This window comes from Tauraco erythrolophus, chromosome 8 (genome assembly GCF_009769465.1).
Source record: "Tauraco erythrolophus isolate bTauEry1 chromosome 8, bTauEry1.pri, whole genome shotgun sequence".
In the NCBI taxonomy this organism is placed as follows: domain Eukaryota; kingdom Metazoa; phylum Chordata; class Aves; order Musophagiformes; family Musophagidae; genus Tauraco; species Tauraco erythrolophus.
The window spans coordinates 22,947,158-22,970,336 of record NC_141472.1 but is presented as its reverse complement, the minus strand read 5'-3'; the positions used below and the strand labels follow the sequence as shown (position 1 = coordinate 22,970,336).

The following is a 23,179-nucleotide window of genomic DNA, read 5'->3' as shown; positions in this document are numbered from 1 at the left end:
GGGCTTCTGCTGGTTTTAAGGTAGAAGTGGGCTGGAGACCACATAGCTTCAGGTTAGCAATTGTTTGCCCATATTGGCAAGAAGTTAGAGGAGAAATAAAACATTAGTCACCAAAGACACTGATCAAAGGCTAAACTTGAAGCTACAATCTTCTCATTAGCTTTCAGTGCACACTTTATGAGCATGTTCAATTTAAAAGAAAAACACAGTCAGATAAGGAAAGTCTGGCCCACTGAAATCAGTATGAGGATGTTATTGCTATGCAGATGGTAATACTGCAGGCTACTCCTTTGCCACACCTCCTTTGAATAGGGCGTCCTGGGAAAGCTGTTTAATGCATACATCTATAAGGTAGTTATGTAGGTGTTACTGTAATCTCAGCTCTTCCCAGACAAAGCCAGCTGCTCGCATGAGCATATACTCTCTTTTCTAGGTACACATAGGCGCATGTGTGCAAACAGGACATTCTAATTCTTTAGCTAGCATCTTCAACATCCAGAAGGCAGCTGGCTAGTTAGGAAATACAGTGATGTACTTCAGTGTGGAAACCCATTCAAGTTTCTCTGAAACCTATGCCCTGTATATGAGGAGAACTGGGAGAAGGTGTTGGCCTCACTCTTTTGTGTTCTGGATCCTTCCTTTCTCTCGTGTGAACAGAACTAACCTGTATCTCTGTATCCGTATGACAGCAAGAGGTGTCTGTCATTGCATCAGAAGGTGACAGTGACAGTTTTGGTTTTGGAAAGCACCAAGAATGCCAGAAATGCTACCCTTTGCAGAGTTTTATTTAGAGAGATTACCACCAAGCTCCTTATTTAAGCACGCAGAGGATTTACAGATGTCAATATCAACCTCTCCACCACAGTTTCCTTTCAAATCCTCTAGAACGATATCTCTTTGGGGTTTTGTTAATGCAAACAGGATAACACCAAGGTGCCCTTAGGGAGCTGCGTCATCAGCTCTGCTTAATAGTGCAATGTAGAAGTCTCATTTAGCATTTAATGACTTCGAAGATAATGTGATAATGCCTGGTCCCTACTGCACTGTGAGCTGATGAAGGACCATGACAAAAGGAGAAAATGGACAGACAAACTGTGTGTTTAAAAATGCTTGTTATTTTTTCGAAAGAGCAATTATTTGTTCCTTAAACAGCTTTGCTTCCCTTTCCTCAATCCTTCCTTGAAGCTAACTTGGCCATTTGCTGAATTTCTGTAAATAAAGTAAGCTAGTGTTACTACTTGTGTGTTCTCAGATAGGAAAAACGGTGACACTCTTGCTCATAGAATTTCATCTGCGTGTTGCATTCTGGTTTATATTGAGAAATGGAATGAGAACCCAGTTCCACCAGTGCAGTTCTGCCACTGGAGACTGCAGTACATGACTCTGCTTCAGGGAAGGCTCAGTCAGATGAGGACTGAATGGTTCACAAAGGATAAGGTAAAGGGGAAGTCATCCTTGACCAACCTGGTAACCTTCTATGATGAAATGACTGGCTTGGTAGATGAGGAGAGAGCAATGGATAATAGTCCATCTTGACTTCAGTAAGGCTTTTGACACTGCCTCCCAGAAGATCCTGAGACAGAAGCTGATAACGTATGGACTAGATGAGCAAACAGTGAGGTGGACTGAAAACTGGCTAAGCCAGAGGGTGGTGATGAGTGATACAAAGTCTAGTTGGGGGCCAGTAACTAGCAGTGTACCCCAGGGATCAATACTGAGTCCAGTCCCATTCAACATTATCATTAGTGATCTGGATGATGGAGCAGAGTGCACTCTTAGCAAGTTTACACATGTTCTAACATGAGAGGAGCGGCTGATACACCAGACGATTGTGCAGCCATCTAGAGGGAAGGAACCTCAATAGGCTGGAGAAATGGGCCAGCAGGTACCTCCCGAAGTTCAGCAAAGGCAAGTGCAAAGTCTTGCTCCAAAGAATATGCTGAGGGCTGACCAGGTGAAAAGCAGCTTTGCATAGCAGGTACCTCCCGAAGTTCAGCAAAGGCAAGTGCAAAGTCTTGCACCAAAGAATATGCTGAGGGCTGACCAGGTGAAAAGCAGCTTTGCATAAAAACTGAGAATCCTAGTGGACACCAAGTTGAACATGAAACGGCAATGTGCCCTTGTGGCAAAGAAGGCTAATGGTATTGTGAGGTTACAATAGCAGAGGTGTTGCCAGCAGGCTGAGGAAGGTGATCCTTCCACTCTACTCAGCACTGGTGTAGCCACACCTGGAGTACTGTGTACAGTTCTGGGCTCCCCAGTACCAGAGAGATACAAAGCTACTGGAGAGAGTCCAGCAAAGGATGACTAAGATTGATTAAGGGACTGGAGCATCTCTCACAAGAGGAAAGGCTGAGACAGGTGGGACTGTTTAGCATAGAGAAAAGAAAGCTCAGGACACATATTATCAGTATCTATAAATATATGAAGGGAAAGTGTAAAGAAGACCTAGCCAGGTTTTTTTTTTTCAGTGGTGCACAGGGCCAGGACCAGAGGCAATGAGCATGAACTGAAACACAGGAGGTTCTGCCTGAACATCAGGAAACACTTTTTCACTGTGAGAGTGACCAAGCACTGGCATAGATTGCCCGGAAATGTTGTGGAGTCTCCATCCTTGGAGATACTCAAAAGCCGTCTGGACGTGGTCCTGGGCAGCCTGCTGCAGGTGACTTAGGTTGAGCAGGACGGTTGAGCAAGATGACATCCAGAGGTCCCTTCCAACCTCAGCCGTTGTGTGATTCTGTGAGCTGCCTTACATGTTTAGTTGTGACTCCAGCATTTAAGCCTCACTCTGTATTATTTGAAATGGCAAAGGACTTGAAATTTTTTATTATTCAAGCACAAACTTTACCAGATCACTGCCAATTGCTTGCCTTGCTGAATAGTCAACAAAGAGCAGATTAATCTTGTCCAGAGTGCAGAATTTTGAAGGAGGTCATTAGTCTTCACACATTTAACTAGAAGCAGCTGCCCAATACGCTTTTTCTCTTGAGACATCTGAGAATCAGCAAGGTCAAGATTTTTCCATCCTTTGCATCCTTACTATAGTAGTCAAGTTTTGGAAAGTCCACACTTTCAACCTGAAGTGTTTAAAATAATACTGTGTGTTTATACCTGAAACTGGAGGTTCACGCTGTCTTGAGTGATTTCTGTCAAGTGTTGCAGCCAAGTGTCACACTGCGCAGGAAGCCCTTGCTAGGACTAGGCAAATCATAAATTAAAGATTGACATGGCTAGTGGGAATCAGGCATCATAGAGCTGAAGTCTGTGTAAGTGTCCGTAATACACACCTCACACTGTCTGACTGGCAGAGTCCCAGAACAGATTACCAGCACAGCGATAAGTTATCTGGCAAGTGTCAAAACTTGAGCCCTGCTTTACAGCTGTGGCATTTTGTGCTGGTGTTCTGCATGTGCCCATCTGTTCCCATATACATTAGGTGACAGCAGCACTTCCACGGCACTTTAGACTGAACCTTGTCTGAGCCCTGCTCTGTAGAACAGCTCTGGCCCAGCATGCTGAAAGCAGGGTAAAAATCCAAGCAAGTAGATCTGAAGAAGAGAGAAAGGGAAGAGGGCTGCACAGCAGCTTCTGTTGTTGTCGGCTCACTTGGTACTGAATATTGGGTTAATGAAGGCAGCAGGTTACAGCTATGGGTGAGATTTGCTGATGGGATGGATAAGGTCAGCACAGACTCTTGAAGACAGTGAAGGCAGAGGGATTGTGTGTTATGGGAATGCAGCAGCCGGCAGCGTGCTGTGTGCTCCTGTGTCACAGACAGGGTGGTTACACTGGTGATCCCTCTGCCTCTCCTCTGCCTTAATCAATGAAAGAACATATTTATTTATTTGAATATGTAAATGGCACAGTGTGGTGTATATCATCTTTGATTTTTAAGACTGTCTTACTTCCAGACCAAAGCCTTGGTATATGTACTCCTTACATACACCTATAATCACAGAGCCCAGAGGCAGTTTCATAGTTCTCTGCTGTACTGTGGACATTGAATGTGGGAGTCAGGGTTAGCAGCGATGAAGCATGGGACATATGAGCTTGTCTCTCCCAAATCCTTTTTCTCTATGAAGCAGCAATTCTAAATCTTCATTCCCATTAGCGTGCATGTCAGCAAAGATGAGTCATTGGAGTGGCAGCAGGCCAGGAAGCATAGTTTTGCTGTCCTTTGCTGAATATTCAAAATAGCAAAATTTGGTGCCTGATTAATATTACATAAATATGCAAATTTTTCTGGCATAAAGACTGAGAAGCATAAACTTGGTGTGCGCATAATGTAAAAGGAAGACTGTAATTTATAAGAAAACTTCCCCCACGCAGGAAGGCGAAAACCCAAGACTTCCAGAGACATCGCTTATAAAGCACTGGCATGCTGTTGTGCTCTGACTTTGCGCAAGTGCCATTTAATTTTGCATAAAGGTGCTAATAAAGAATTCAGAATGTATCAAATGCTGTTGTTTGAAGATTGTTTAGCAGCAGGGCTAAGACAAAAGAAACTGGCAATTAGGTGTATATTTAGCAGTCTTTCTGCAGGCATCTGGAGTCATTTCAGCAATAATTCAAAAACCCCAGGACACTTTCTGCCTCCTGCTGCGAAGTGAATGTAGGAGTAAAGCTGCTATTTTCACTGACGAGACATTTTGCTTGTGAAATTCTTTCACTTGCGCATGATCACTGTTCTAGCAAATTACAACATAAAACATGAGTCGGGGGAATATGATGCCTTCTCAGGTGATACAGGATTGTAAGGAGAATGAAAGCAATCTCAAACCAAAGAATTGATATAAATCATGTGAGCCCTTGGCTAGTCTAATCAGGCTGGGCAAAGCAGTTACCTCAAGCCTTTCTTTATTTCAATAAGCCTTGCAATTCCTCTTTCCAAGGCCTCAAATGCTTGTTTTTGCTGTAGTTACATGGACATAGTCTTCTCTCTGTTGATAAAGGAATGGTTTGCTTTTTGCTGTTGTTTTGTTTTTCTGTCAATATCCAGGAAGGGAAACTCCATGGGGTCATAATGTTTTATTTGTCATTTTTTGAGGTGTGCAGATGACAAACAGGCTTCTTCCATTCCAGGAGACATGAGTGAAGAAGGTGATGCACTGCATTTTCCAGTCTTCCTTTGCTTATTGCTAGCTGCAGAGTTCACGTTGTGAAAACTGTGAAACTCCTCAAGTCTAGGCTGTACAGGAGACCCAAGACTACTCACTTTGCTCATTCTTCTGAAATACATGCTTTTTTTGACAGGGCAGTTTGAATAAATCTCATAATCCTGTGAAGAGTTGGTATCTGAAACTGATTTCACAGAATGACCACGAACCGGGGTATTTCCAAGAGCTTCAGTGGAAGAAGGGTGGTTGGCATGGGGGGAGATACAAGGTTGCTAAACCTGTTTGTCATTTTAAAAGATAGCTTAAGGTAACTGCAGGTAAAGGTGTAAGTTTTAGATTTGAAAGAAGAAGAAGGTGGCTCCCAGGAAAGCTAGACTGATGTTTACCAGGTAAAGACAACAAGCTGGGCAAATTAAAGTTTTTTCAGGTTGCTCTGACTAGTATGAGTATGCAGTTGTTTTTTACTGCTTTTGATTATTTTCATAATCAGTTATATTGTATGAGAGGTAGAAGACAGTGGGTTTCAGGGAAGCATTGCTGACAAGTACTGCTGCTGTCAAAAGGCGAGGATGCAGGGAGACAGCGTTGGCATTCGTGCGACCTGTGAGGTCTCAGTATGCACATATTACATATGTACACTGACAAATGTAAAACACTGGCTTAACTGTACAAATGTAAGTGAAAGCCTGATTTAAGCTGATTATAAAGAACACAGGTCATGTTCTGCATGTGCTGTCCCACAAATTCTCCTCTAGGCAAATTTGGTATAACCCAGGTAGTCTGTATGCCTTCCTGTCCTAGATCTCTTCAGACCCTGTCAATGCCTGAACCTACTGTGCCACATTACAAACTGTGAGGACAGACAGTCAACCACTTTGGCTAGTTGGTATGGTCTTGTTTAATGTCAGTAGGTATGTCTTAACTGGATCTTCTGTTTGTAAGTCCGTTTGGAAAGGTTCTGTCAAAAAAAAAAAAAAAAGACAAAATAATTCTCATTGTTAAACTCAAAGCTGTTTCAGGTGCATGTCTGCTCATCAACTGCAATGTACGGTTGCTAAATGGGATTTTTATGCCAACAAATCCTATGAAAGCATGGGTATGCCAGTCCTCAGAAGAACAACTTTGTTCCTTGTTATTCTTTCATCTTTAAAGATCATGAGAGTACACACAGTCTGGCTCATGGCTGATTTCTAATTGCCTTTTCATGGCAATGAGTATCTGCATGAACCAGACAAGCATGGCACGATTCTCGCTGAGTTAAAATTAGCTTCTGTTCACCATGGTGTGCTGTAATGAACCCTAGTTACTTATTACCAGTCTTTCTCTCATCTCTGCACAACTGGCTGAATAGCTCTTTGCGAGTTTTATCACTGGTCGAACAATAGCATGGGATATAGCCATGCTGTTAATACACACACTGGGTCTCCAAATAGTGATCCCGTATTGCCGGTTTGCACTGCTCTCTCTCCTTTCTTTTATCCTGGAATCAGCTTCTCTCCGAGCAAAATTGCAGCTTGAGTTACAAATAGGGCAGCATAGAGCCCCCCTGAGTAGCAGCTGCTGCAAAGATTTGCTGAACCTCTCTTTCTCCTAGCTTTTTTCTTTTTCTAGCTGATATTGACTGTTTTTGTGCAGCTCTTAACATGCAGAGAAGCTGAGTCGTTGTCTTTCATACTGGTTTTCCTTTCCTGGCATATTTTCTCCTGTTTGACCCTTGGAGCATGTGTATTGTGGGAAGGCAGCACATGGACTTCGGCAGAGTCACCCTGCTTTGCTTCATTTCTCTGAACACATTGGTGAAACAGGAAGCTCAAACCTACCCTTAAAAAGCATCCTACTATGTCAAAGCAATACATAGGCACTAGTTAAAAAGCAAGAATGCTGATCAGTTACTTGGCCTGGTAAGAATTTAGGTATCCAGATAAATCCCAACTGCCCAGACTTGTCCGGACCCTGAATGAACACAGTGGTTTGTGATGGTTTTAGTTACTCTCACTGCATCCTGAAGTTGGTGAAAACCTTTTTAGCCTGGCTAGTATTACGTATAGAGCTGGACAAACATCTCTGACCATTCTATAGTAAAATAACTTACCTTTTTATTAAGAAAATAAAGCTCTTCTGGCACTGTTTTGAGCTCATTTTGCTCAGAACGTTGTCTAAACCAGAGCGAAATCTAAATTGTTCATGAGTAGCGTATATTGAAGGAATAAATTATTTCGATCCAAGGTGCTTGATTCCTGATGTTATTCATACTGTCAGTGAGTGGCTGCTGTAGAACTACCAAGAATTATCTAATGTGCTTATATTGCAGGCTGTTTGTAGTTTCAGCAGGCAACTTACAACCCATCAGTTTATCAAGAGCATTTAATAAAGTTTTGACAAGCTATCTACAGTATATTTGAAGAACTCATAAACTTCAATTTATGGATTAAAAAGAAGGTTTAATTAACTAAGCCTCCATAAATTTACTCACAACTCCTGTCTTAGCTCTTTAGCAGAGAATATATAATGTTGTCATCCCATCTGCTTTTGACAAAATGTTATCTGATACTGTCCTTCCTAATGCCTGGTTATTTTATTTCTTCAAATTGTTTACAGCACTTGTGAACTCCGGCCTCTGAGTGCTACATGAAGCAAAGCTGAAGTGTTTGGAGTGCTGGGTTAATACCAAACCCGCTATTTACAGGGAAGCTATAAGAAATGGAAAGGTTACAGGTGTCATTCACCATTATGGGTTTGCAGTGTAAATAACAAAAAGTGGCATTTGCTCAGTGTTTCCATTTTTAAGATTTTCATGTGATCAGAACAGGAAAAAATTATATGAAAAGGGGATTTCATCAGACTTCCAAAGCCAATTCTTATCCTTATTTGTAGTTTCTATAGACTAGACCCTGTGGCTGTAATAATGCTTTCTGTTGTCAAGGATAGGCTGTTGAGTAAGTGTTCTCACTTTCCTCCTTTTATTATTAAATATGTCCTTTCTAAAATCTGTTCTCTGATTGAAAACAGGACAGAGCCATTGCTGTGGCACTTCTTTTGCTCAGAATCATTCTGAGTGTAAATGTTTCAGTGGAAGGGAAACAGCATTGGTGTTTTCTTGTGGCCAGACACGTTAGCCACTTTTAAATCAGCTCTGTAAGGCATGGTGACTGCAGAGTATGGATGATCTGAAGAGGCTGAACTGAGAGTTGTTTCTGCCATGGTAGTCAGCTTCCCATATAAGCTGCTTTGTAGGCAGCCGAACTTCTCCACATCTCCTCTGAAGTTGCATCACTTGCAGAAAGGAGGGGAGAAAAAAGGCTGACCATGGGAATTTGAAGTTTTAACTGTTTTTTTCTGAGAGAGGTATATGAGGAAACTTTGCCTCAAAATGCATCTTTAAGCATTGCCCGTTCTGTGGAGGGGAGAGCTATGCTCCTATGGTAGTACCACAGACAGCCCATACGAGTGCTAACCGTCTGGGTGGCTATAGGTAGTTTGAGCATGTGCAAACATTGTGCCTCTTCTCAACCCCTTTTCTCTTGGGGGCTGTAACTGTAGCACCAGGGTTTGCTGTTAGTGGAGCATGTTTTGTAGTGCTACAGAGTTTATATAAACGCAGAACAATGCTACTGGTTCACTGCAAGCTGCTTACGTATGTGAGACATAAAAATCATAGCTGTACAAAAGCATGGGAATATGATAGTTAACTTATCAGCTTGAAACAGTAAATTGCTTTTGAACACCATGATCAACAGCTGTGATGCAGCTAGGGTCTCATTAGTATTTGGCTAGGAGGAGGTCATTGTGGCTAAACACTTTGGGAGAAATCCACCAGCCGTGTAAGTGAGCACATTCTGTTGGTTTCAGCAATGTTGCACAATGGCAGAGTTTGACCCAGGATAGCTATGAAAGTAGAGGTCATTACTAAGAAAATTGGATTAAACTGGAAACTGTTTAGGGCTAGTTTCCCAGATGTTGGTGTGGAGGAAATTCTTACGGTGCTTGTGGGGGCAAAGGTACAGTTGATTGGGGTTTTGGTATTGGGTTTTTTCCCCTCTTCATCCACATCTTTTGGCATTTCTTCCACAACTGGACCATAATGCTTGAGTCATTTCTTTGAAAAATGAGTCCTTGGCAGACACTGCCACCACACTTCCTTAAGCTGCATGATTTTTATTGATTTTAAAATTATTCCATTGTTCTACGGATGTGTTCTCAGGACTAGACCAATGAATCCAAAGTGTACTACTCCTACTATAGATGGTATGTAAGCCACTTGAAAGACGTTGGGTACCTGGCAGAGAACTGGCCCCAGCTGTTCTGTGATGTTCTGTGGGCTTTTGAACTAGTTCTGCTTATTTCCTGCATTTACAGAAACTTTGGGTAATCTTTTTCTCCTGAAATGTCTGCCATGGCAAATAGCTAAGCACGAGGCAGTGTGTCAGTGTGTGCTCCAAAAGCAAAAGGAAAAAATACTCCTTCAGCAGAGATACTGCACTTATTTTTATTTTTTAGTCAACAGAAAGAGGCATGGGGAAGGCTTCTTTGTTCTCTCATGCCCTGTTTTGCAAAGATTGGAAACTGGCCTCCTATAGTTTACAACAAATGCCTTTCCTATTTGGAGAATAACATGAACTCTAGGAAAATGGATCTTGATATATATTCTCTGTTGCTCATATGAAAGTTTTATGTGTGCCTGGAGACTTTCAGATTTGGAAGTGTCATTCTTAGCATAACATAGTTTCTCTGTGCCTGTGTTGTGATTACAGGCCTTTACACAAGCACGTTGCCAGAACACGTTACTGGTATAACATTTTGCTGAGTATAATTACATTCTGCTAGGAAATTTGAATTCTCTCCATATCCTAATGTCTGTCGAAAGACTCTCCTGAGATTTGAGCTTGAATTGTGAAGGTGTCTCTGACCTTGTATTCTTGGGTTTTTTTCTCTATCCACAAGAGTGGAAATACTCTTATTCATACCAGTGGCTGCAAAATCAGTTAATGGGCAGTAACTGTTGATGACAAGGAATTGAGTGAAGAGAAAAGCACAGCTGAACCCAGGACAGTGACAGCTTGATCAGAATGGTCTCTTTTACAGTACATCAAACATGAATAATTTCTTGTCTGTTCCATCATTTTATTTAAGTAATTGGAAATCCCTTTGATCTACACAGAGCTTTAAATAACACAGTCTCAGTGGCAGGGCTGTGATTTCTGCAAAGAGGTGCTGTTCTCAATTAGTATTATTAACAGGAGCCACCCATCTCTACGGGATCTGAACTTGTATTACCACCATGTCAGGAGATCCTCTGATGTGGGGCTGGTATTGGTGAGCAGAACTCCACATGATGCTGAGCTCACTGATAAAACTGAAGTGTGTGGGTTGAATGAGAATTCCGACTCAAGAGTTTATATCCCTTTTGTTACTGCATTTCGTGGAGATCTTTCATCAACTTACCGTCTAAAAGAAGAGAATAATGAGCATCACCAACCAAAGAATCTGAGGAATCTGTCTAAGATGCTATTGAAAGATCATCTCTCTCTCCCCCCTGTCCTTCCTTCCTTCCCTGTTTCATTGATGCTGTGTGGGTGACTGGTTCATCTGACTCTTCTCAGTTCACAGTGGGTCTCTGCTGCTTCCCTCATATTTGCCATGCACTGTTTAGTAGCACAAATCCTACTCTGGGAGACTGAAAACCTAAGAGACAGCAGGATCTGAAAAGGGAAACCAGCTTGTTCTTCCACTCAGCAAGAACCAAGAATCATCTGTTCAGAGCAGAACAGTGATATAGACACAGTCCTAACAGCAGCTGGCCAAGCTGAAACTCGGAAGAGGAAGAAATTGGCAGTAGAGCCCTTTATGTGCTGGATTTGCTATAATTAAATATTTAGCTATGCTGCAGCTTGAGGGCTCCAGGACATGCAAGAGCTATAGACCAAAGTTTCTTTAATGAGTATTTTGTGTATAATTTCATTGCCCTTCTCAGGTAAAAAGTTGGGTAACTCATCTGAAGTCTCTCCTGCAGAAACATCTGTGTGTCAGGTCACCTGTTGTGTAAAGTTAGCTTAGCATTGTCGTTATGAGTAGGACAGCCTGAGACACAAAGTCCTATTAGATTTCAATCAAGGTCTAAATCCAAGAGAGAAATCTTGACTGCTGGTGAAATGTGACCGATTTATCATTGTACGGCTGATCAACATGTGCACATACATGTGCTTTCACATTCCACTGCCCTTTCATTTATCTGTGAATCTCAGTGATTTTTTTTTTACCTGTCAGTTTTATGGGATCTTCTAAGCAAGTAGTCCATAGTGGTTTATAAACAAGCTAATTAATTCATTCTCCCAGCATCTTTTCGTGGCAGACAAGATATACCAATACCTTATGCCCATCTTGAACAAGAAGTAAACTATGTAAAGAAATTAGAACATTTTTTGCGTCACATAATAAGTTAATAGAACAGTTAAATCCAGAATTTAGGACTCTTGACTCTTCGTTCGCTGGGCTTGGTCACTTTTAACCATGTATAATGGAGAATAAACTACTATGTTTTGAGGCAGAAGTAAGGGCAATTATTAATATTTTAAAGGAAAAATTTTAAAAAGCAGAAACTTTGAAGCATTGCTGTCAGTAGTATTGTTGGATTACTTGCACTAAATAGGATCTGAATTTTATTAATTCTCACCTAGATGTAATTATCTATTTGCTCTGTAATGAATGCTGTGTTGAAGGATGTCCCAGTGCAGCTGGTTATGGTGCCAAATAGAATACTGTTGTCTAATATACACTCGGTAAAGGAGATATAGACATTTATTATGAATTATTTAGACAAGCTGGTATCATGTTTTGCTGTCCTTGGTTATGCTTTGAGACTTCTGGCTTTTGCACTGTGGTAACAACATGCCTGTTATTCAAGCATGTTGCAGGTGGAGTATGTTGGTCGCTGGACAGTGCTGCAGAAGTTATGGCAATGTGCAGTAGCACTCATTTCAGCTGCACAATTTCTGCTCCTGTTGGGTGTGATAATAGTGCCCATCACCCTGCTGCGCTTCATTCTGCAGAGTTTATCATGAACTTCCTGCCTGTCTGGAAGAATGCCTACTCTTTCCACATGGCCTTCTTACCTCCTTTCATTCCTTTCAAGATCCTTTCAGAAACAAACACAGCCAATTCTCACATTTTTGCCAATTCTCAGACAAATGTAATTAAACGTTTTACTCTTCCACCCATCCCTGTCTGTCTTTATCTCTCTTCCTTCATCTCCCTTTTCTCATTCCATCCGTGGTGCAAGACAAATGATCAAGTTGCCAAGAATTAGTAACTGCTAATCCAAGAGCCTGGACTTGTGCCCACTAAGTTGAGGGGAGGGAGTGTCATCTTATGTGAGTCAGTGTATGGGCCTGTTGCCAATAGCCTCCCAAGTACTGCCTGGCTGGCTGAAGAGTTAGATGGTAGAGGGAAAACCTGTGTTATTGTTGATGTGATGCACCTGATTGTTTAGTAGTTTTTGAAAATGTGGTAATTGTATTCTGAGTGTTTAATTAAAGCGGTAGTACAGTAAGTAGAGAATTACCTCTCCCAGTGGCTCAGAAATTGTGGCAGTGTTCCTGAAAGTCTTCCACAGTTCTCTGTAAGAGTAGATTGGATCTGAAGTGGTGAATTTGTTTTCACTTGCCCTCACCAGCCACACAGCATAATTCAAAATGCTAAACGGGGAGCTTCATGCAGCCAGGTGCACAACCCAACTTGGGATATATTTAATGAGAGAAGAGAGAATACCTTCCATGAGATTCTGTTGTTTTGTCTAGCTATCAAAATCTTTTAGGGCCTCAGAAAAATTGCTCCAGTCCAGAACCTATTTGCAGAAGCTAACATTTTGTTTCAAATTGCAGAGACCTGAGAAATGCTGACCAAAGTTTTCAGAGAGGTAGAGCACTTGCAGCTTCAAGTAATTTCTCCCTGTGAGATCAAGTCTAGTTGTTTCAAGTTAGATAGCCAAGAATCCAAGTTTCCACCATTCATTATGAAAAGCTGGGATTTAACCACTGGAGAGCTTTGAAAAATTCCAGCAAGCACATTTGCAAATTTAAGTGCCTGACTGTCTTTTTGAGTATTTGAACCTAAGATTTATTTGCATATACATCCCACAGGCACTTTCTCTTTCCTAATCCATTCTCATGCTGCTTTTTGCAGTCCCTGTTACTTGTGTAGTTGGTTAAAATGCTTCTGTTGAATCCTTGCAGTAGTGGAATTGGTGGAAAGTTGTCTAACCTTTCTTTCCTCCCTCCCTTCCTCAGTCTCTACAAGTAGAATTTCTCTCTGTGTTCTGCCCATTAACCTTAGGATTTTTCCCCCCATTTCAGACTTTTGACATGAAATAATTGATTTATTCTGAGAAAGTTTATTTACTTTCCTCATTTTTTTCTATAGTATTCTGTATTTTTTATTCAGCTTCTACTCAGCCCTACGTGCTTAGACGTAGCCTTAGCTCCATCTGCACACCTAGCCTGCCTGTCAGGTCACTGACCCCTCTTAGCATTGCTGAGCAATTGGTGAGATCCCTCGTGCAGCTTTAACGGAGAGTTCCAGTCTTGTCCCTAGTTTGCCAGACATGAGCACGTTAGAAAGAGGTCTACTTTTTCAATGAAGGCATATTTACCATATCTAATACACAACAGATGAGTTGTTTGCACAGTGAAACTGCTTTTGGAACCAGAAGCACTCTTTTTGGCCTTGTTGTCTTCCTGATATTTTGGACTTCTGCAAGAACAGACCATCTGCATCTCTAATACTGCTTTTTTTGACTTGAATCTGTAGAAGTTCCCAGAGATGAATTAGGTCCAGTGGATGAAAATATGAACAGAAACCTGTAGAAACTACATTTATAGTTCTGGAACACATAGAATTTTGGACATAAAAAAATACAGTTGGATATAAACAGTGGTAGCTTTACATGCCAGAGTTGTTGGTTTCAAGTTTGAATTTGGTATAGTGGTTAGAACTGAAATAAGTACTGGTGAAGTAAACCAGTGCTGACTACAGCTGTGTTTTGATATGCATGAGAGCATCCCCTTGAGTTATAAAGTGGGGTATTGCTGTGCCATGTAGAGCTACCATTGGCAGAACAAATTGCACAAAGCTGCGACTGAAACGTTTTAGCTGACAGAAGCAATAATATGACAGGGGTTTTGCAAACTGGGAAACAGTTTCTTTTCTGATGTTCACTCCATTAATAGAAGACTGTAAAAACACAGCTGCATAGTAAGGTTATAAAACATCCACTTCTCAATAAATTATGAAGCAAACATGAAGTTTAGTGTAAGAAAGCAAAAATAAAAAGGTAGAAAATTTATTATGAAATGCCCTACAGTATTAAGGCCAGTGTATTAGAATTCACTGGCTGATTTTTGATCAATGCTGTTCATACACAGCACGTGGACCACTCGGTGGATAAGGAATTGGCTCAATGGCCGCACTCAGAGAGTAGTGGTCAACGGCTCAATGTCCAAGTGGAGACCGGTCACGAGTGGCGTCCCTCAGGGGTCCGTGTTGGGCCCGGCCCTCTTCAACATCTTTGTCGGTGACGTGGACAGTGGCATGGAGTGCACCCTCAGCAAGTTCGCCGATGACACCAAGCTGTGTGGTGCCGTCGACACGCTGGAAGGGAGGGATGCCATCCAGAGGGACCTTGACAGGCTGGAGAGGTGGGCCCGTACCAACCTCATGAAGTTTAACCAGGCCAAATGCAAGGTCCTACATCTGGGTCGTGGCAATCCCAGGCATAAATACAGACTGGGTGGTGATTGGATCGAGAGCAGCCCTGAGGAGAAGGACTTGGGAGTACTGGTGGACGAGAAGCTCAATATGAGCCGGCAATGTGCTCTTGCGGCCCAGAAGGCCAACCGCGTCCTGGGCTGCATCAAGAGGAGCGTGGCCAGCAGGTCGAGGGAGGTGATTCTCCCCCTCTACTCTGCCCTCGTGAGACCTCACTTGGAGTACTGCGTCCAGTTCTGGAGTCCCCAACATAAGAAGGACATGGACCAGTTGGAGAGGGTCCAGAGGAGGGCCACGAAGATGATAAGAGGGCTGGAGCACCTTTCCTATGAGGACAGGCTGAAAGAGTTGGGGCTGTTCAGCCTGGAGAAGAGGAGGCTCCGGGGTGACCTTATAGCGGTCTTCCAGTACCTCAAGGGGGCCTACAGGAAAGATGGGGAGAGGCTGTTCAGGAGGGCCTGTTGTGATAGGACAAGGGGTAATGGTTTTAAAATAGAGGGAGGTAGATTCAGATTGGATATTAGGAAAAAATTTTTTACCATGAGAGTTGTAGAACACTGGAACAGGTTGCCCAGAGAGGTGGTGGATGCTCCATCCCTGGAGACGTTCAAGGCCAGGTTGGACAAGGCCCTGAGCAACCTGATCTAGTTGGAGATATCCCTGTTCCTTGCAGGGGGGTTGGACTAGATGACCTTTGAAGGTCCCTTCCAGCCCTAACCATTCTATGATTCTATGATTCTATGATACACATGAATCATTACCACGTAACATTGTATTCTGAGTGCACTGTCTGTACATACTTCTGATTTTTGTGTCGTTGGAAAGGATTGTGGCAAAAGTGGTTGCTTATTAAAAAGCTGAGCCCAGTACCTCTGACTTTTCAAATGAGAGCTGTGCTGTTCTGAAGCCCTTACAGGACCCATGTTACATCTCCTGCCTTCCTCCGACAGAGCTGCTGCAGCCCCAGAGCTGTGCAGTCGTTTGCTTGGTTAAATGTGCCATCTGGTGGCGAGCGGGGCGACAGCTGATTTAAGGAAAAAAAAAAAAAAGGAAAGGAACAGAAGCCAATGGACTTTTTAATGCCTTTTTCCACTAGCAGGGAAAACGGATGGAGGTTGACAAATCCTTCTGTTGCCTTCTTTTTCTCCCCCTAATTAACAGGTATTCATAGATCATTATTTGTTTCAAAAAATGCTGTTTGCTGAGGTCCAGATTGAAATTGTCTGCCATGGGGGAGTATTTGGGCAGAATAATTAGTGCTGTATTCACAAAGCCTCAGAAGTCATATTGTAACATCACTGTTACTGCCTGCATCTGAAATGTTCATTCTCTAAAAGTTGGTTCAAATGCCTAGAACTGCCTGAATTTCATAGAATGTTTTGGGTTGGAACGGATCTTTAAAGGTCATCTAGTCCAACCCCCTGCAATAAGCAGGGACACCTTTCCCTAGATCAGGTTGCTCAAAGCATCATCCAACCTGGCCTTGAATGCTTCCAGGGATGGGGCATCTACCACCTCTCTGGGCAACCTGTTCCAGTGTCTTACCACCCTCATTGTAAAAAAATTATTCCTTATATCTAGGCTAAATCTGCCCTCTTTTAGTTTAAAAACATTACCCCTTGTCCTATCACAACAGGCTCTACGAAAAAGTCTGTCCCCATCTTTCTTATAAGCCCGCTTCAAGTATTGAAAGGCTGCAGTAAGGTCTTCCACCCCTTGCCACCTCCATGTATCCCTGTCCACTTGTCCTTTATGTAACTGCTAAACTTTGCTCTTGCTTGTACGTAAGCAGTGTACAAATTGGAATTTGTGCAAAAAGAGGCCACCAGAACTACTTAGTACCTTCGTGGTTAGTGCAGGCACCGAGGATGTTCAAGACCCAGAGTAAAGCTCCTTGACTGGTTGATTATTTTGACTTAGGATTCCTCTTGGTGCTGAGGTTTCCTCTGAATAAGAGTTCATGTTGGGACTTTCAGCCAAAGCCCCTACCATTCTTGAAAAACCCTGCAAGAGCCTGAATCCTGCTATGTGTGTGCCGTTGTTTCACATGCCTCTGAAGTCTCACTTTAATTGAATGATCTCAGACTGTTTTCAGTTCCACACAGCACATCACTTGCATTGCTGATACCAAGAGGGCAAAGACATTCATAGCTGTCTACTCTGAAAGAAACCCATTGTCTTTGAGATCGGGTTTGGGAGAGAGGGCTTCAGATGGGAGCATACCAGGGAGCATTGCCTGGCTCTTGGTACAGGTTTGTCTCGCGTAACATGGGAGAGGTCGCAGCTCACTGTCACAGCCCGGGAACGTGGTTTGAAGGACATGGTACTGCATGTGGGTTGCACTGCAGTGTAACAGTCCTCGTATGTGCTCTTACCCTTTGCTAGTATGGGGGCACCAGACCGCTGTTGGTGGCAGTTGAGGTGGAAAAGCTTTATTTAAAAAAACAGAATAAAGAAATCTTTGTTACTAATCAGGGAAGGAGTTGAGACAACCAACACCTGCCAGCTTTATAAAAAAAAAAAAAAGAAAGGCACACTGTGGATCTTTGTTTTGTGTGTGTGATGTTTGCAAAATTAAGTTAAACTCTGAAAGCAACACGTTGATCTTTCTCTCTGGTGACACCTGTGTCATTCAGTCCGAGTCACTATTATTCTGAGAACCAACTATCCATGTGGATCCCATCTGATCAAGTACTTGCGATATTGATTTTGAAAAGGCTTCTTTTAGTTTGTTGGCTTAAGGAAAATATTATTTCTCTGTCCCTTTCTCTTCTAGGATATTAAACACAACATTGTTTGAACTGTATGAAGCTCTGGGCAATTTTCCTGCCTTGTGGGTCTTCAATGTGCTACTTGTGATTCTTCAAATTCTGCATTGCTTTTGGTCTTACCTAATCATAAAAGCAGCCTACAAAGCTATTTCAAAGGGCAAGGTAAGACAGCACAGTTCTGTTTCATGTTTAGGATTTTAACTTTTCCAATATCAATACAGGTTCACTGACTTTTTGGTTATTTTTTCTTTCTAATCCATAACACATTACTGAAGACACATGTTGTTTTATGTAAACTCTTCTTTCCTTTCATGGAAACTTTTTTCCACTCCTTCTAACAAATGTCAGATAAGTAAATATGCTCTTTATAGTGATTGGATTTATATGTGCTTCCACACTTCTTTTCTATAATCTGGTACACTGAACCAAACTACGTTAGGGTAATTGCATTTAAAAAAGAAAAGCAAACTTCTTTCTTGAGGCTGCCAGTTCTGTTTTTTTTCTTTATAGTAGTTGTTAGCAAAGTGTTCATTTCCCAGCTGGTAGTGACAGTAATAATACAAACTGAAATTCTGCTGCCTTTGCTAGTGGCAAAGTTACAAATCACAGCCTCTTTGGGGTTTTGGTATTAATGAGGTTCTGCAAAGAGCTATGTACTTTCTTTCTAGGATTCCCACAGCAAGACCATTTGGTCTTGCTGACATTGTTACATTTGACAGGAAGATCTAATTCACAGAAATGCTAGCCCGGTTCCACTCGCTGTGCAGATATGGTGCTTTCATTTAAATGATAGAACTAATGCTTACAGATCATGTAAAGTACAGGGCATTTTGCCCTTCAAGAGTAGAGTGCATGAGTAGATGTTTTAGACATGTGACCGCCCCCTGAAGTGAATGGGATTGTTCTGCAGAAAACTGCTTTCTATGAATGTACTGGAGAGCTCAGCCTTGCACTGGATGGAGCCCAAAATCTGCCACTCACTCTGTATGAAAGTGCATTCATGAACTGTGTTTTGCCTGGTAGCCACACTGCAGTCTCCTCTGCTTTTAGCAATTATTAGCCTCAGCTGTCCTGTCTGAATTACACCAGTGACTTCAAAGAGCGCTTCGTACTCTTTCTTACTCTGCTTGTTTATCCTTTCCCTTGTGCTATGCTGGAAGGCTGGGAAGTGGAACCCCTTGCATGTAAGTTTCTTTAAATTTACTATGCAAAAGATTTATTCTGTCCAATGTGTTTGTGGGGCTTTTCTTAATTTGTAGTTTCTGCGTGGTATTTGTATCCATTGTTTGTGTTTATAGATTTAAATGAAGGCTATCTTTAAAGGTGATTTTTACTTCTTGTCTATGCGTTGCCTAGTACCATTCAAACCCACTTCTATCTGTAGTATCTGTGTGCTATTATATTACAACCTTTTTTACACATACATAGCAGCAGGATAAGCAGCTGCTCTGTCACCATTCATGAAGCGTACTGGAGAGCATGAGTCCTCTGCCCTGTACTTCAAACAGTTGCACAGGAGAAAATTTAGATTGTACGAGAGCAGAGTTAGACATTCGCAGTAAGACAGCGACCAGGTTAAAGATGCATATGTACAGCATATACACAGAGGATGCTTCTTCCTTCAGATCTTAACTTACTTCCTCACTTGCAACCCTGTTCTTTCCATTTCTGCAGTAAAATAAGCAGTGTTTTCACAACACGTCACAGGAATCTTACAGTAGATCTTTATCTTTAGTTAAAGTAGTAGTATCTTTAGTATCCACCTTTGAAACAGCTCAGCTGATAAAGAAATTTATTATCATTATATTTGTAACTAATCCTGATCATCTATTTCTTACTTGCTGTTATGCTGAGGAGTTTTATAAGCCTAGATACATATTTTCTAGACTCTTTCTGTAGAAACTACTCTAGTGGATTCTTTGGGGGATAAACAAAGAGAACTAAGTACTGCAAGATGCATTGCATTGATATCAGATTTTAAGTGCAAAGACCCTGTTATGTTGCTGCATTTTAAAAATAAAGAGAGTGGATCACATATTTAATAGAAGTGGCTGCAGCATAGAATCTTCTTTTGATTGTTTGGCTTCAGGGCAGGACCTCAGCACAAAAATTGGCAGTGAATCTAATATATTAAGAGAATTTAAGATGATGCAGAATTTTTCAATCATCTGGTCTGCCCTCACGTCGATCACAGGCACTCAGTACCGTGTGATGGGCCCATACTCTTCTGTCTAATAAAAGTATAATTCTACGTGTATTTCTGTATCTCAAACAGCTTTGATATAGTCGTTTATATAAGAAACTGAAATAATGTGTTAATTGAAGCTCTGCAAGTTTGGAATCAAATTTCTGACCTCAGCTGAAGCCCAGTTTCATGGGTGAGGTCAGAGTTGCAGGCTTGCTAGACATTGACATTAAAAACTTTACTTATTAGGAGGTATATGGGAACTGTGTGTTTCTTTTTTCTCTGTTCCCAAGCAGAATAGTGTCACTCAGGTCTTACCAATATTGCAAGGATGGTAGCAACATTGGGAGCCTCAAAGGCAAATGGCTATTTCTGAGGCGAGACCTGGAGAGCTGAATTGTCATGAGGGCTTTCTGGAGTAGAGGATTACTGTAAGCAGAAAATTACATGCAGTGGCCCTGTTCCTTAATTGTTTCGAATTTTTTGTGAAAAGACTCGCCATGTGTTTTTCCCACTTGGTGTCCATTTGCTGTAGTAAAGTCAATTGTAATTGCCCGATGTGGCAATCAGCACAGCATGTATAGATTCTGAACGGATTAGGAAGCTCAGCTATACAAACAGGGTAGAAGCAGGCATGGAAAGCTGCATTTTTAAAGCTGTATGCCCCTTAGACTTCAGACCTCTTTCCGTTGATGTGGGTTTTTTTTACTTCATGTGATGCACTCTTGCCAGTTTTGCAGATTTTCAAGATCAGACTTTGTAGAGCTTTGTGCGATCTTACCTGACTCGGCAGCTGACCCTACTTTGAGCAGGAGGTTCGACACAGACTTCCTGAGGTCTCTTCTGACTGGGGTTATCCCATGATCCTACACATTGGCAGTGCCATTGTTACCTCTTTGGGAAAAAAATCCAATTAAAAACAGGGCAGGCAAGGCCTTTCCTTTATAGGATTTTCTTTTCACTTGCCCTTGTTTGCCCTCCTTAACCTCCCTGTTGTTGGCTTCTCATGTTTTCACTTATTTTGAGTGCACCTGACAGAGTGGGGTGAAACAAAGTCACCTCAGGGATTCTGAAGGGACTTAGCTTTCAAACTTAGTGATCTTCCTCTGACCTTCAAAGAGCTCTACAAAGGAGGAGAATGGACTCCTTAACCTAAGGAACAGCATGAATATAAACCATCAGGAAGGAAGTCAGCTGGAAATTAGCAGGAAAACTCTAGCAATTAAGGTCATTCAATTTCTGAAGCAGCTTTCCAGTGAAGTACAAGCTGGGCAGAGAATGGACTGAGAGCAGCCCTGAGGAGAAGGACTTGGAGGTGCTGGTTGATGAGAAGCTTAACATGAGCCAGCAATGTGCACTTACAGCCCACAAAGCCAACCATATCCTGGGCTTCATCAAAAGAAGCGTGGCCAGCAGGTCAAGGGAGGTGATTCTGCCCCTCTACTCTGCTCTTATGAGACCCCACCTGGAATACTGCATTCAGCTCTGGGGACCCCAACACAGGAAGGACATGGGCCTGTTGGAGAGAGTCCAGAGGAGGCCCACAAAGATGATTTGAGGGCTGGAACACCTCTCCTATGAAGACAAACTGAGAGACTTGGAGTTGTTCAGTGTGGAGAAGAGAAGGCTTCAGGGAGACCTTCTAGCAGCCTTCCAGTACCTAAAGAGGGCCTACAAGAAAGCTGGAGAGGGACTTTTTACAGGGGCATGTAGTGATAGGACAAGGGGTAATGACTTTAAACTGAAAGAGGGTAGAATAGATCTGAGGAAGAAATTATTCACTCTGAGAGTGGTGAAACACTGGAACAGGTTACCCAGAGAAGTTGTGGCTGCCCATCCCTGGAAGTGTTGGAGGCCAGGTTGGATGAGGCTTTGAGCAACCTAATATAGGGAAGGTGTCCCTGCTTATTGCAGGAGGGTTGGAACTAGATGATCTTTAAGGTCCCTTCCAACCAATCATTCTACAATTCTCTGAAAAATCTTAAAAGGAACTCAAAATTCAGATTTAAACAAGTAATACTTGGAAAATGCTAACAAAGGAACATATCCTATAAAATAAAATCACATTAGGACCTGACCCAAAGCCCTTTAAAAATCTTTTTCAAATCATATCTTTATTCAGATCATATCTTCATTTAACGTAAAGTGGGAAAAAAAAAAAAAAAACACACCAAAGAAAATTGGCCCTGAGAGCATTGTCCTTCATTTTTCTTTACAATTAGGTTACTCAGATATTAATCATAGCCTACATGCAGAAAAACATTTTGCTTCAAAATAGAACTTGAATGTCTTGCTCTTGAAACAGTCCCATTCAAAGGAAACACAGGAAATAAAGTTGTAGTAGGAGGGCAGAGGGATGGGGGCTGGGTTGAATTTGGGAGCTTGTATTGTTGGTTCCTTCAGTGTGTGCACAACCCTTTGCTTTGAGCACCATGCCCTCGCTTGAACTCAGGATCTTCAGTGCAGCAGTGCAAAGTTCTCACCCTGCCTTTGCACATGGCATATGCATTCATGTTTGAAGTGAGTCCAGGCAGGCAAAGGCAGAGAAGTGTGCCAGAGCGGAGATAGCCTTCAAAGCTCAAATTGAAAAATGTTTGAATTCTCTCATTCTGGCTTGAACCAAAAAGCTCGGTTGTTTCCTTACAATCACCTACTGCTTCCTTCTTTTTCGAATTCTACAGGTAGCGAAGGATGACCGAAGTGACATTGAGTCAAGCTCAGATGAGGAAGAAACAGTACCTCGTTCAAAGACCCCGCACAGCACTATCACCACTAATGGGACTGGTGGTGCCAATGGGACAAACGGATATCTTACTGGTGGCACTTGCTCAGAGGAGCATTAATCCTTGAGTTCAATCATGAGACATGAACAGAATGAACTGTTTGCTACTGGAAGTAAATTATAAGTTGTGAATGCGGTTTCTTCATATATCTCAGCATCAGAAAAAATTAGGAGTTTCAAAGCATTCTGATAGTGCACTGCCATATTTCCTGTTTGCGAATGAAGACAACACATCATTCTGTATACGTAGGCATGCCGTATGTGTATGTAACTGACACAATGGGAGCAGTATCTTCACTTGTACTGTCTTTGAAATATTATTTATTTTGTATTCTTTTGGGAACTTCTGGACAAAAGGGAATATCCATGCTCAGACTTTATCTCTTGGGATTCTCAGTGGTGGAGAGCGTCAAGCTCAGATCTCTTCTGTCCATCCCTGTTGCTTTTGCTCAGTCTACTATAAGTAATAGTTGCTTGATTTGTTACTTACAGTAAGATAGAACATAGCTTTATAGATTCTAGATCTGCTTCAGATGTTTTTGCTATCTTTGTGTTTTAAAGT

General features: G+C 42.0%; 1 protein-coding gene across 1 annotated transcript in view; it reads left to right on the top strand.

Moving 5' to 3' along the window:
• The window catches only part of CERS6 (ceramide synthase 6), a 127,326-nt gene extending 104,648 nt beyond the window's left edge, over window positions 1-22,678 (top strand). The window contains exons 9-11 of the mRNA XM_086615692.1: window positions 17,656-17,812; window positions 18,811-18,834; window positions 22,517-22,678. Coding sequence (XP_086471818.1) covers window positions 17,656-17,812; window positions 18,811-18,834; window positions 22,517-22,678 — 343 coding nt within the window. The remainder of the gene's footprint in view (window positions 1-17,655; window positions 17,813-18,810; window positions 18,835-22,516) is intronic.
• The last annotated feature ends 501 nt before the right edge of the window (window positions 22,679-23,179 follow it).